This window comes from Varroa jacobsoni, unplaced genomic scaffold, assembly GCF_002532875.2.
Source record: "Varroa jacobsoni isolate VJ856 unplaced genomic scaffold, vjacob_1.0 scaffold_1186, whole genome shotgun sequence".
In the NCBI taxonomy this organism is placed as follows: domain Eukaryota; kingdom Metazoa; phylum Arthropoda; class Arachnida; order Mesostigmata; family Varroidae; genus Varroa; species Varroa jacobsoni.
This window is the reverse complement of record NW_019214088.1, coordinates 98,304-112,670: the sequence shown is the minus strand read 5'-3', so window position 1 is coordinate 112,670 and position 14,367 is coordinate 98,304. Positions and strand designations below refer to the sequence as shown.

Below are 14,367 nucleotides of genomic sequence, written 5' to 3'. Positions count from 1 at the left end.
TACGTCACCGGTATATGCATAGTACTGGACCTATATGCTAGATTAATAATAATTCTTATAAAAGAGTAACGGGTCTTTCTCTTATCGAACAGCCATGTTTGCTGTGATACATGTCACGTTATTTGCGTCTCGCTAGTCCTGTAAGTTCAATTCAGTAAAAGTGAGACAAACAAAGCAGTCGATATAAAATTATTAACGCTCGTTACTATTATCCGCCATCGACTAGAAAACTAACCAGACCTATAAATAATTGAACTTTGCGCTCGTTCGATGTAACGTACAACTCTCCGCCATTATCGCCACTCACGCAATAGAATACACAGAAACACGGGGGCTTACATACACAGAACGGGTTGCATATTATGTACATAGAACGATGAACCTATGTTCACAGAGACATTTGCAAACACGCGCCTCTGGAGTAGAAGGAGTCGCACAGCAGTCGAGGTAGACATAAATACATACACATTATCACAGTATGTCGCAGTAATTGTTTCCTTCATTTTGCCCCATCTCACTGCCCCTTGTTCGTTTACTGGTCTCTACCTTTAAAATGGTGCCGTAGCACATGTGCGAGCAGCGGCACACCCCGTGTAGTAATCTGGCAGTGGTGCCTCTTACACTTTGTTCCGCTTTCGTTATCTCCAAAGATCTGTGTATATGTGCATCTGCGTACGAAAGTATGTCTCTATGAGCGTGTATATTTGCTGTATGGCCGTCTTGTTGTTGGTACTGCCACCACTGCAGCTCCTGCCGTACGGCCGCCTTGAGTGGCGAACCAGCTGCAACAGCAGCAGCGGCTAAAACGAAATTCTACGAGGCCAACTCGACACACTCTCGATGCGCGACAGACGACGGAGTGTATACTAGTGTTCGTGTGTGTGTCGCTGCCAGCGCTACTGTCAGCGGGAGCGGCGGCACCGGCCCGATCCCCGAGCGTTTTTGGGGGAGCCGAGCCGGGTCGCCTCGAATCGAGTCGACTCAAGTCGGCGTTACAGAAGGTGGGGGCACGGGTCGAGAATGGGGTTCGAATGGGGCTCGATGGTGGCGCCCTCAGGCGAGTAGACCAGGCGAACTCGTGGAGAAGGTCGGCTCGCCGTCAGATCGAGTCGGAACCCCGTTGAGGTTGGATGGTTCCGTCAACCACACAGCAGCGCGTGAGTGAGTCTCAATGTCTCTTTAAAGTCTCGCTGTGTTGATTTGTCACTCTCTATTGTATCGAGTCGACGCATATCCGTGTGCGTGTTGACGTTTGTTTGTATGTGACTGCGTAAGGCGCGTATGTTTGAAAGAATGGCTGGTTCCTCGTGTTGCCTACTGAAATTTACTCCCTGAATGAATCCCTCGATTAACAGATTTTCCACGAGTGTTGAATTCTGCTTGCGCGATATGTTTGTACGTTGTATACGCAGCGGCTGATAAGAGCAGAAGTGCCAAAACAAGCAGTTTCCGGCAGCAGCTGCGTCCAGAACTCTGCGTTAATGACGTCAAAAATGAGGGTGAAGACCACTTGCTTTTTCTTGTGGGCTGTTCCAGCACCGTGATTTGGTACCCGTTGTTGTAGTGGCGTTCGTATTGTTTCCACTGAATTTAATACAATCAGGGTACACATGATCGAGTAATGTCAAGTGGCGCCGATGACTCAAGAACGGTAACGTTGTTCTTTCCGTCGTTCATTTCTGTGCCACAAGATGATTTTGGCGCTTGTTTTGATTCGGTCTGATTGACCGCCATCATCATCATCAGTGGCAAACCATATAGTTGTAGCAATAACAGTCGTAATAATTATCGGAGTCCTCAGCGCTGTCAATGCTAACAAATCCCATGAAAATGTAAGAAAAGAGAAAATCAGAGATATTTGTGCTGTTGTTCCAATCGTGATGTCAGTGACGTGCCCGTAATGGTGAGAGTGCTCAACGTTCGAATATTCTGCCATCCCTGTGGTAAATCGTGTGATTTCGGTGTCGATCGGATGCGTGCAGTGTCGTACACGTCTCAGGAATACCTACGTGTCTTACTACGTGCTATACATCAGTGAACAATGTTTATGGTGAGATTCGGGTGACCACAACTTTTCGCTTCATGGTCAATGTGCTTCTGTTTTAATATTGTTGTTGTTGTTGATAGTGATGTTGACGCTGAGGACAGCAGCGATGCATTGAAGAGAACGTGTATCGCTTGTGTGCGCTTGATGCGGGATTGGTAGTCGCGTCAAGACGACGACAATATCGACGACGAACGTTCGTGGTTAATAAGTAAATAGACCCATCTACGTAAATCTTGACTGAGCTAACGGTGTAGGTTTGACCCAGGGAGTCGTTTACTGCGTGGACGATTTAAGGGACAGATGGGGTTTATTGCGCGCCTAAACCTTCTCCTCTTTTCCTCTTTTTTCTTCTCGTATTGTCCATTTGTCTGTTTGCGACGGACCCTAACGTAAGTCGGGGCGAAGGGAGCCGATCCGGGTCGGCCGGAGCGTATCCGCTCATCTGCCGGAGCCAACTCACGATCAGCTAGAGTCCTGCAAGGGGCGCTTCAGTCAAACTAGGACAATATGGAGGCGCTATTGAGCTCGAGGCCGACACTGGCTTGTTAGTCGGCGGTATATATCGGACAACGGTTTTATGCTGCTCTTACGGCATGAGGACATACGTAACACTCGAAGTAAAACGCCAGACGCGTACGGCAAGGACAGGCGGTTCAGACTGTTCTGTTTACAGCAGTTGAATTACAGCTGCCGCCAGAGTGACTTGAGAGAACGAAAAAAGTAGGTTAGCTTTGAAGCTTTGACTGTGGAATGGCTCACTTTCTGCCCGGGTAATGAGTGGTTTTTGGGTAGGAAAGCAACAATGGCAGTAAGAATAATGTATGAGAGGTAAGCGGCGTTTGGCCTTGGGGATGGATTACGTGCTGGCGATAAATGGGGTCACATCCGGCCACAAGCGACGGTTCGGCGCAGGGCCCTCTGCTTGTAAACGGAGTTAAGAGCTATTATATACCCGTAATAGAAAAGAACTGGGAAATAGACTCGAGATTTGCTTCTATGGAGTGGGAGAAATCGGACCAGAATACAGCAGGCTTTCACAAGGAGGCATAAACGTTGCCCGCTAATGTTGCCCCGTACAGCAGCTCGCCTGCGTCTATACGTTAATTGCTGCCGGAAACTTTACTCAAACAATAGAAGTAATAGTAGTAGCAATCTGCAGGTGGCATTTCCTTCGTGTGTGCGGCCTTTGGCTTGTGGATCAATTGGTGGCCAGCAAGCGAGATCGGAAGGAGGCGAGCAACAGGAATAAAAACCGCAAAGGGCAGCATCGTTTAGTATTTTTCTATCGGACCTAAAAGGGAGTAGGAAAGGTGCGGTCAACCTTAAAGACCGCTCATCACAGGGACGACACGAGGTTTAGATGTGGTGAGGGAGAAAATGCGCCACTCATTTCTGATATAAATTAGTTGGACACGTAATATGAAGAAGCCACCTTTGCCGGCAAACTCTGTCCACGACTGTCGACTAGTGAGCCAGACGGCGTCCTGCCGTTACCGTTCCTGAACAATGGCCTTAGAAAGCTTTGTAGGTTGCATCGCAACCGTTGTCTTTTTCCGGAGCGGAACGACGACTACTCCATTATGCAAACGTGGGCTTTAGCAATGTCGTACATGATTTTTTCGTTGACGCCACGTCGGACTTAATTTGCATTTGTGAAAATGCCGCAGGTGTGCGACTGCGTAAAGCTTTGAAATGATTGTATGCGTGACTGCCAGTGACATGAAAGCTGATGGTACGGTTAACAGCTGAAATCTAGTGCATAATAAGGGTAGATTTTTTGGTATGGCAGTTCTATAAAGTAGAAGCGGACAATAACTTGATATACTCTATCCAATCGTGTTCTGATGGTCTGGTCATGTAACTTCTACGTGTTTTACACATCTACATAGCCATGTTAAAGCGACCCAATTTCGGTACCATGGTACAATCTAAACGAGCACGTGACAGACACTGCGGGCAGCAGCTAACATACAACTAAAACGCGTTTAATGTTAACAGAGAAAATGAACCGCAAAAGTGAATGAGAATGGTCAATGAAATCGCTGTCGGAAGCATCAGTTTTGACCGGGCTGTTTTTCCAAAAGCAACAAACATTCGAGTTCAACACAAATGAAGTAGATGTTGCTAGATGAACTGACGCTTAGCATGCTATCAAGATAATCAAATTTTCTTCACAAAGATCATGAAAATGGCAGAGCTCCCCCCCGCGCCCCCGTCTATAGCCACGTTTCTGCTACAACATTAGATTCCTATGCTGAAATAATCAATGGGGTAAATAATAACACGCCAAAGACTGATGAGACTAGCTTTGCAAGACATATCAGGCGAGGGGCACACATTATTTGATACTGCCGTCCTAAAAAAGAACAAGTCAGAGCCCAAGCCATATAAGCAAGATCTCCAGACGTAACGTCCTGGTACGCTAGCGCACAAGCTCTGCTTTGTATTGTCGCCATCAGGGGTCGAAGTGAAACGCCAAATAGCCAGGGCAAAGAAAACTGTGCTCTGCCAGCGTCGTTACAGATACAACATTTTGTGGGCGTTGCCTAATAGTTTAGCAGTAGTCACTAACTGACGAAATTACAGTACCCCATCTCATTCAAAACATTTTGAAAGCAACCAAATGCACAGAATACTCTTTTCCTGTAGTCGATAGTTTCCCCTTGTACAACACAAAGCTTTTTGCTTGCTCAGTATACCCAACAAAGCAGAAAACAGTTATAGTATGTCTGATGTACAGCGCATGTCTGCCGTGACCTTGGCGGTTGCAGACTCGGTGCTAGTTGGGCTATCATTGTGGATTTACTTCTTCCGCTGGCAGACTTGGCGGCCACAGATATAATCCGAAACTAGAACGTAAGTCTGGCCTTGCCGTTGCGGACAATCAAACGGTTTGCTTTGTACTCGCAGGGCTATGTTAGTAGCAAGAATGTGGGTAACTGTGGAATTGTTGGGCACAACATTCTTACACTTTATCGCTAGGGTCGCCCCATTTAAGTAGGCATCCGGCGACTTATGTCCCCATGAAATACAATTGCCAAAGGCGATCAACTAAAAAGAGTTCTGCCACCTTCTACATGTGACTTTGACAAGATTTGGTCATCTTGGTACCGCTTTAGGTCTAGATTGTCTTGCAATGCCCACCTCACTTGCTCAGGCTATTTGAACGTTTGCTCCTTTTGGAGAACAGTTCGAGTAGGACTGATGCGTCGAAAAGCAATCATACAGTTTTGCCACAGATGCCATTTAAGGATCTAACTATACAACAGTTAACCATTGCAAATGCTTCCGAGATTGGACCGTCGTCCTACCAGCCGGCCGTTTCCGCTTTTGGCGAGTCGCTCAAGCCCTGCAACTCATTTGTTAGGTTTCCTTTCTTTAAACGCAAACGGGAGTGAATTAGCATCGGCAAAGGCTTTGGCCCACCTCGTAGCCATTACAGCCTTGTCGTCTGACGTTTCATCACCGCTACGAAGATGAAGTGGCCAGTTTTTATTAGCTAGCAACGATGGACGCTTAATAGCCATTTGCCCAAGCCGTATAAAATCGTTGCCGATTCGATTTATTCTGACAAAATCGTTCTACCCTATATCGTATCTATGGGCATATATACCCACTGGGAATTGTTCGTTAAGCTCGTATAAACTGAAAACGTCATTGACGCAAATAGCTCATACCCTATAACAGGGGTGACGATTTGTGCAGCAATAAACATTTCCGTCATCAACTGAAGTGCTGTGGACGCAAAAGCCAACGCGAGGTTCGGCAATGATGCGGCCAATTCTACCATTAGCAGATGGCTAATGTTCCTGGCCCATCAACAATACTGCAGCCATAAAGAATTATTTAACAACCAGCATTATCATTAGACACAATGAAGATTATATGAAGAACTGCTGATTTCACTGAAATGGTTGATTAAATTCGTCCAGTTAGAGTTAAAGGGCGATTCATTTCGTCTTGTTTGTTGAAGTTGTAAACTGTAAGTTACTGTAAACTCGTCATGCTAATAGGGTAGATTCTCTTATATGAGCCGCTATTCAGAGAATGTTCGTGTCGATGGCGAGTGAAGACAAAACTTATCCGACAATACATATTCGCTACAACTTCGAACGTAAGGCCGAAATTTGATGCATCACCTAGAGTTTGACGTAAGATATCCGACGAAATAGAAGACGTCAACATAGGGTAAATTCAAAAACCACTCACCAAAGGATTAGATCTTCGAAATTATTGATCGTATTGCTTAGCTGATATTTGCTGGAGATATAATTATGGTATGTGTAGACGTCAACTCACAGGACTATGAAGGGCACAAACTACAAACATAAAATTAAAGACAGCTCTTTGTCCTATAATAAAAAAAAAAATGAATCTATCATCTGAGTCTGAGCAGACGCGCCTTTAAAGTTCGAAACTAACATTCTCGATCCTCAGGACCTATATTTAGATATCGTCTACTAGTACTATTATACTACTACGCAGTGCAATTTAACAGTAAACATAGTGACCATACGATACGAGAGGAAAAAGAACCAGCTAAACGAATCCATATCTTAAGTTGCTAAGAAAATTAGATTATACTAAGGCCGATGAAGCTTCTTAACGGCGTTTTTGGGCTGAGATTTTCACAGGACACGCTTAGAGCGTATGAGAATTTAACCTATAGCTATTCGAACGTTTCTGTTGCGTAAAAGAGCGTAGAAGGTTTTCCTTTCTATTGAGCTCATGGTTGGCCCCCCCAGTTGGCATTAAAGTTGCATTTGCCTTAGACTTTTTGTCAGTGGTGGATCAAAATTGCTGCAGATGATGAGCATCAACTGTACCAATACAAAATAAATTTAAAAAAAAAAAGAAGATTATCTCTACCCAGAAGAAAAAATTGTTTATAGTTTGTTTTCGAAAACCGAACGCAATTATAGTTCATAATTGTTTACTTATAACTATTATTTAATCGTAAAAACTCATAATGAGAAAAAAACGTGACGAGAGTCTTAAGGGGGAGCCAATATGGTACTATTCACTTTTCCAAGGTCAGGGCGAGAGATCCCAAGAGATCATTTTAAAAGCTAGCGAGCGTACCAGTTGGTCCCCCAAATAAATCAAAGCGTTCGTTTACTTTTGTTATACGTACGGAAGTTTAACTATATCGAAACGGTATTTTCGATAATACGTTTTGCGTCCGAAATTGGGCGCGTTCAACTTAGGTATGAATCGACTTCTGTGTATGTTTGTAAATATGACGCGGTGTCGACGAATATGTAGCCGGAGACATGATACTCAGTAGCTGATTTCACTTCTTTTTTAGAAGGTGTAGAAGAGCCGGCCGAGATGTAAGCCCCCGAAACTAGCCGTACCGGGCTGGCTGCGTTCGATTGAGATTTCTGGATGTAAGTATAGCCGCTCTTCCTCTAACAACGTATTTATAGATTGGGAGACTCAAACCTTCCACTGATAGGCTCATAATATCAAGCTGAAAATATAACGTACAGAAGGAAAAACTAATGGGAAATTATGGGATAGGGATGGACGCAGAGAGGCAGCAGCAGTGGCTGCAGTAGCAGTTTGCGGAGGTTGACTCCTATCCGAATCAGCGCTCGTTTAACTCTGACATGATTTCTAAAGCTAATGAATCTAGGAGTTAATGTTTTTCTCTAGGTCTTATTTGCTTTAAATTTCAATTTAAACACTTCATACATACCCGTAGTATGCGAACCCGGTAACGTTTACAGGTAGATTTTCTTTTTCTTGGCGGACTCTAAAACCAGGCTTCGAACTTGTAACTAAACGTTACCGAAAATCAATGAGTAGGCTAGTATTATGAAATACAAAGTAAATAATATAACACTGTTTTCTTCACTCGCTATTTTCCCAGTTGATTGAGGCGTGGTGTACGCAAAATTGTACAGTAATGAAGTCGTAGTTGAGATCTAGTGGACATCGTGAGGACCGCGGTAACAGGTCGCGGACCGCAAGGCAAGGACGGAGACGAGGTCGAAGGGTGTGAAGCGGCATGAAGCGTGAGGTGATGGACAAAATGAGAGAAAGAATGACTGCTTTATTCACGATAGAGCAGTTCGAGTTAGTACGAAGGCTTCGGGCTTCGGGTATGACGAAAGACCAGGTCGCTTTAGCGTTTGACAAGTTTGACCAACTGGAGTGGGACCTTCAGGTTGGTGGGGTTCGTATCAAAGGTCACAAGAAACAAAATCACTTGAAAGCGTTCTAAGTAGACTAAGTTTATCTATTTGTTATCTTCGGTGTTGCCATTTTATGTTGTGCTTTATGGTACACGTATACAATTTTTGTTAAATTTTATTTTCTCTCGCTTCGAAAGAAAGGGAAATATATATATAAGGCAGAAACATGCATGATTTCTTTTATGGTTTTATGTGTGCTTCATGAAAAGATCAACGAATAACAAACCACTTAATCAAATCTTCAGAGCCTCTTGCGGAATTCCGGTGGAAGAGTAAACAGTGTGGCATCGAGCAGTCCACCTCAGGTTAATGGAGGTCGGACACCGCTTCACGTCAGGGATCAAGAAAGAAATACCTCCTCTGAAAAAGAACATTCTCACGCGCCCCATCACCATCCGAACGGTAGTCTACGTTTGCTACATATAGATATATATACATGCTTACAAACACGTATCCAAGCGCAACTATGGATTGATGCTATTATTAATTGAACAGATGCGTGATAGTAAAGACCCAAATGTTGTCGGCTGCTTGAAGCATATAACAAAATTACGTTCCGCCTTCTTCATGTGCAGGAAATGGAACAAATGGCGAACAAAACGGTCGACCAAAGTCATCTGCGCAAAGCGCTTGCAGTGTTTCCTCAAATGAGGATAGCTCGGCAACGGAAGGCCGCGAGCAGATGACGCCCCCCTTGCAATTGACGCTAGCGCCTCCGCACAAATCGCCCCCACCTCATCGGGCCTCAACGGATAGTAGCACGTCATTGCTACCCCCGGTATTAACGCCGTCCGAAACTGATCGGGAAAACCTCCAGGCGGCAGCCGCTTTGATGGCCTCGTGGCCTCTTATGGCACCGACACCCAGTCACGGACCGCCCCTAACACCTAATGGTAACGGTTCCACACCCAATGGCCACCTCGGCGTTGTCCCGCTTCAAGCACCAATGTCACGCGCCGCAAGCTTAAGCGTCTCTGGTGAAAGTACTGGTACTATGGCCCCTTATTTGCCCGAAGACTATTGTCCGCCGGACGTCGAAGAATTAAAACGAAAGGGCGAGGAAGCACTGCTCAGTGAAATTCGCAATTTTGTTATGCGCTATAATATCAAGCAGACGATGATCGCCGAAATGACGAAAATGTCGCAAGCTTACGTGAGCCGATTTTTCCGTGGAGACATTGCCGACATGTCGGAGCGAACGAAAAACACCTTCTACATGTGGTACCTCACGTGCAAGAACAACCCGTGGAAGCTCGGTAAGTCTCGTAAGTACACCCAACCCTTCCCACATTTTTTCCGCTTTGTATCGTTCATGATATGCGCCGCTCTGCTCCCTGCACACGTTGGCATGATAGCTTGTCGTGTCTCCAAGTTTAAGACGTATGTTTTTATGTAGTCACATTTATAGGACTTATAGCTTTTTTACGAACAAATCGAGTCAGATATTAATAACTAATTGTCGCCGCTGACTGGTTTGCAGTGAAGACTAGGGCTAAGATCATATATATAATAGTTTATGTGCACACGTATCGCCCGCCATTAGAAAGTGGGGACAAGTTAGAAAAGAATAGCTGTTGGTGTCAAGGCTTCATGTAACTTATACTGACTAACGTATCGCAGCCCCTCATCCAGGCGTGAAGCGCATGGTCAGCGAAAATGGTGACCTGATCCCCCTGAAACGCGAGCGGTTTACCTTTAAAAGTGCCCATCTAGCGGTATTGGAACGGTACTACGAGCGTGATCCGTACCCTGATGCGCAGACTCGTGAGCAGATTGTCGAGGAGTGTAATGTTGCTGTCGAACGACCGGATCGTCCGTTAGCCGACCGTGAAAAAGTTACCCTACCAGTGGTGAACAATTGGTTTAATAATCGTAGGAAAGAGGCCAAAAAACAACTTCGACAACAACACGGTTAGTTGTTACAACTTTGCAACAAACGAAATAATCCATTGAGTTAGCTATCATGCTACTTGAAAGCCTCTTTTTGCCTTTACAGGACCCGTACATTTTTCAGTCATATGAACCGGCTTCGTCGTCACTTCCGCTTGACAACTCTGTCGATATATTTTGTTCGAATCAGTTATTCCTGCTGTCCCTACTGGAAAAGGCAATGGCGAACAAAAAACGTGTTCGATAAGTGTTTCTGCCTGAATAAATCTACGGGTACTTCTATCCAAGCCAATGCAGCAATTTTTATTTAACGATCTATCTAGAACATGTACGGTTCTGGGAATTTCGAACCGTTTAGTTTAACGTATATCTAATATATTTTGCTTTACTTTTGAGTTAAGCAGCGTTTGCTACCATCTTAGTTGGAACTGTGTGTTCTTCTAAACGCAATTGTTGACGGAAATGGTCACTTCGTTGCTTTTTGCAGCAGCGATGGCTGCGGCAGCAGCCGCACAACAGGAATCTCCGCCACCTCCAGCTTTCGCAGCACTGCAACAGCAGCTGGGTTGGCAACTTATTCAGAGTTCGGCATTGGCAATAGCAGGAGCCGCTGGCCAATCTGGTTCGCCCCCTCCCCAAACGCAGCCCGGAATATCGCTGCCGAATCACCCTGGCCTAGCCGGCATGGCCGCGCTCGCCGCGGCGCCCCACAGTGTGTCGGCGATGGAAGACGATGATGACGACTCTCGGGGCAGCTACTCGATCCCGGAGGAGACGATGGCTATCGACTTCAGCGAAGGCGGGGCTGCGGCTAGGGAGAATCGCGAAAGTCGAGATTCTGCAAGCACCACGCCAGCAAATACCAACCTTTCTTGCAACGAACTTAGCATCAAGCAGGAAGCGTAAGTACTTCAAACGAAAGGACACGCATATATATTAGACTATTAATTTGATGCATTTTTCCTCTTTCTTGTTCGCAAATATCCGAGTTTTAGATCCTGTTAGCGAAAAATTCAGTTGTGGTACAAGACTGTTGGTGGCAGCAGTTATGTCTGGGCCACAAAATTGCCGTTTGTGCTCGAGCTCGAAATATGGGTGTATCAGATTAGATAAACAACGGTTTCGGAAAATTTGCCTAAACAATGGACGCTACAGTTCAAAGGACTTCTCAGAAATGGCTTGTTAATTTTAACACTGGCATTTTTAAGCTAAATGAGGCACTCCACGCGAATTTTTGAAGCTTGACGTAGCCTGTGCCTTAGGACTATTTCGAAAAAGGATCATTTTTATTGATGAGCTTGTATCTTTTACCTATGTAATCTTACATGAAAAAAGAATAAGCCATTGAACAATGAAAAAATGTGATCATTAATGAAGTAAGCATTAGAAAAGTAAAGCAATAGATAAAAACGGCCGGCATTTTTACAAATACTTATAGATACCGATTTATTTTATATGCCCCTTCCGTATACTACGTTAGCTGGCTCTAATGTTTACCATAAGAAAAAACTATACCTCTACCTGATGGCCACAATTGTCTCTAGTCTTCAAAAACACTTCTTCATATGCACCGTGGTATTACCATGCATGGAAAAGCGTCATCATAGATTCCCGTAACTTGTCTCCTATTAGTTGTTTATGCCAGGGCTCAGTTTCCAAGCATTGTCACCCTTCATGCCAATCGTCCTTTATACCAGATACAGGTCGAATAAGTAATACTAACCTAAACTGGACCAATTGTCTGTGATTTCCCCCTGTCCTTCCTCCAACAGGGTGTCGTAAACGAAAGATGCATGAGCAACGGTGCAATGCTCGGCGTGGCGGTAGCAGTAAGTGACCCATCCCGAGATGACAATGCTGTCTTGGTATGCTGTTGAACTCAGTAGCAAGTACTGCTGCTGCTGCCGCTGCAGCCTGTGACTGTGAGTAAAGAATAGACCCTTGTATATAGAATTGAAAAAATCTACAAATCAAGACTATGGACCTGTAAACCGATTCGCTGCCGAAGATGTCGGAACAAAGAGGAACAAAATGATAATGGTGAATATATAGAAGATACGAAGATGCGGAAGGGATACGTGAATCCGATGAACGGACTCTGCTAGGACGATGACGAACGGAGCCAAAAAAACTCTATGTGAATGAAGACGTTTGTGGCAAAATTGACTGAATTGAGTAAGCGGAAAATGAGGAACTAAGAGGGAAAAAGGGGGCGCGAAACAAGCAAATAGAAAGGCTCAAAAGATAATGAACGACGGATCCAAGTTAGGCCATGTGTTCAGCTGGTTCAAATGATAGATAGACTTTGATAATGACAATGATGATGATGGTAATGGCGGTGATGATGAAAGAGCGCGTGGAAAAACGAGGAGCGAGCAAGTTACTGTGTAGAAAGATCAATCAATAAGATTTCACGGTATATGCTAAGAGAAACTGAAGGAAAATAGAAGCTACAGCAAGATATGATAACGAATGACTGGAATGCCATGCTCAATATTGCACGACCAATGAAGAAAGGACTTTATTGAAGAGCTGAAAGAAACTTTGCGAAGGTTCTCGATTGGTTTAGCTTCCATCCCTAGAAACGGGATGGGCTCATTGCAAAAGAGGCCAACTGAGGTGGATTTTTGTTACTATGAGTATTTGTCGAAAATGAACAACGCAGATCACCAAACTCGATAGAGACACCTTTTTGAAGAATGGTAATAGCAGAAGACTATAGAGAGTGTGCATTGAAGTCTAGCGGTTCCCACAGTTTGATGGCAATTCAAATTGAACATCTACGTCTCATAATGACAATAACAACAATAACCGGAGAAAGCATGAAACAGTACTAATATCGCTGTCTAGAGTCGAAACGTACCTCTATTTGTCAGAGTTTTGAGCACAAGTAACGATAGTTTTTTCGTCCTAAAGATGCCAGAAAAGCTATTTCTCTAAAATGGTATAACTTGATTCTGAGCAAATGGAGTACAATGAAGGTGCTCGCTAATTTTCGCAAACACGACAGACGTTGCTAATGTACGCCTCCCCCTATACGTGCAAATGGTCTGTGAACAAACCTGCGTCTTTGTGGGGTCTGCTAACGAACAACTTTTCGGCCATCTCGGCTGTTAAACCATGTAAACTTCTGACAAACCGGAAAAAGGCGTTCATCAGACGGAATATAAAATACAATGGAACAAAAAGCGCAAGAAATCAAACGTCCATAGTGACTTCTACGATTGTCTTTTTTAGATTATTTATATATATATACATATATATATATATATATACATATTCGATTTGGGTGAAAGCGAAAAACAAAGTAAGAAATGTAACTAAGCGAAAGAGAGCAAGAAACATGAATAAGAAGAGATAGAGTTTATGAAGAAGACTACTTGATAAAGAAACAAAGAAAATTGTTTGTACAATTACTTGGAACTGTAGTTGCTTCTACTGCGGTGTCGGAAGGTTAAAGGTCGCTAATTAAACGAGAGAGCGGAAATGTAAGCCATATCGAAAACCAGTCCTGAGATCATAATGTTCTAATTTGCGCGTGCAAGCCTTTTGTTTGTCAGGACGAACGTAGAGTAAAAAACGGTGGAATTTCGATAAAGAAAAAAGGCCATATGCGTCTCGCCTTCTGCCTTCTATCTTTCTCTCTCTCTCTCTCTCTCTCTCTCTCTCTATATATATATATATATATATATATATATATATATATATATATCGTATGAGGTGACAAAGTAATAGTCCCTTACGAGGTAGATGGGGGCAAAGGAGGGAAGGAGGGAAAAAACTAAAATCCCGGAAGAGTGGCGACCATGAAGCGTGGCACGCCTAAGGAAAGCTGGAAATTGTATTAGATATGAAGAAGAAGACACTTCAGAACGAGAACAAGCACCATATTTAGGAGGAGGAAATATGGTGCTTGACGACGAATTGAGTAATGAGTCACCCTAGAGATCGATATGGCACGTAAAGGCATCGTTTAACCGACTGCATTACGATCCAATTGAAACCTTCTCATAACTAGGCTTCATAAGCGTATACCCCTCATTTTGATCGACAAATTTCGATAGTGGTTGAATATTTTTGTACAAAAAAATGATGTTCAGCACGAAGGGAAAAAAACATGAGATAAAAAGCGAGTAAAAAAGAGCTCGACATGCTAATTAAAACTTATTACTTACTAGAGACACATGAAGAATATACGAAGTTACACAACAAAAACAAATCCCTCGAATG

The 14,367-nt window shown here is 43.9% G+C and overlaps 1 protein-coding gene across 2 annotated transcripts; it reads left to right on the top strand.

Annotated features, from left to right (window-relative positions):
* The first annotated feature begins 1,014 nt into the window (after nt 1–1,014).
* LOC111267426 (uncharacterized) lies at nt 1,015–13,742 on the top strand. 2 transcript variants are annotated; one of them, XM_086971324.1, is made up of 8 exons: nt 1,015–1,157; nt 7,356–7,437; nt 7,923–8,228; nt 8,493–8,649; nt 8,823–9,503; nt 9,868–10,158; nt 10,625–11,039; nt 11,910–13,742. In XM_086971324.1, exons 3-8 carry the CDS (start codon nt 8,061–8,063, stop codon nt 11,917–11,919), a joined length of 1,722 nt encoding a protein of 573 aa, XP_086827450.1. In that variant the 5' UTR covers nt 1,015–1,157; nt 7,356–7,437; nt 7,923–8,060; the 3' UTR covers nt 11,920–13,742. The 2 variants fall into 2 exon arrangements, with proteins under 2 accessions (XP_086827450.1, XP_086827451.1); XM_086971325.1 differs by having other exon boundaries at nt 8,823–9,512; nt 9,880–10,158.
* The last annotated feature ends 625 nt before the right edge of the window (nt 13,743–14,367 follow it).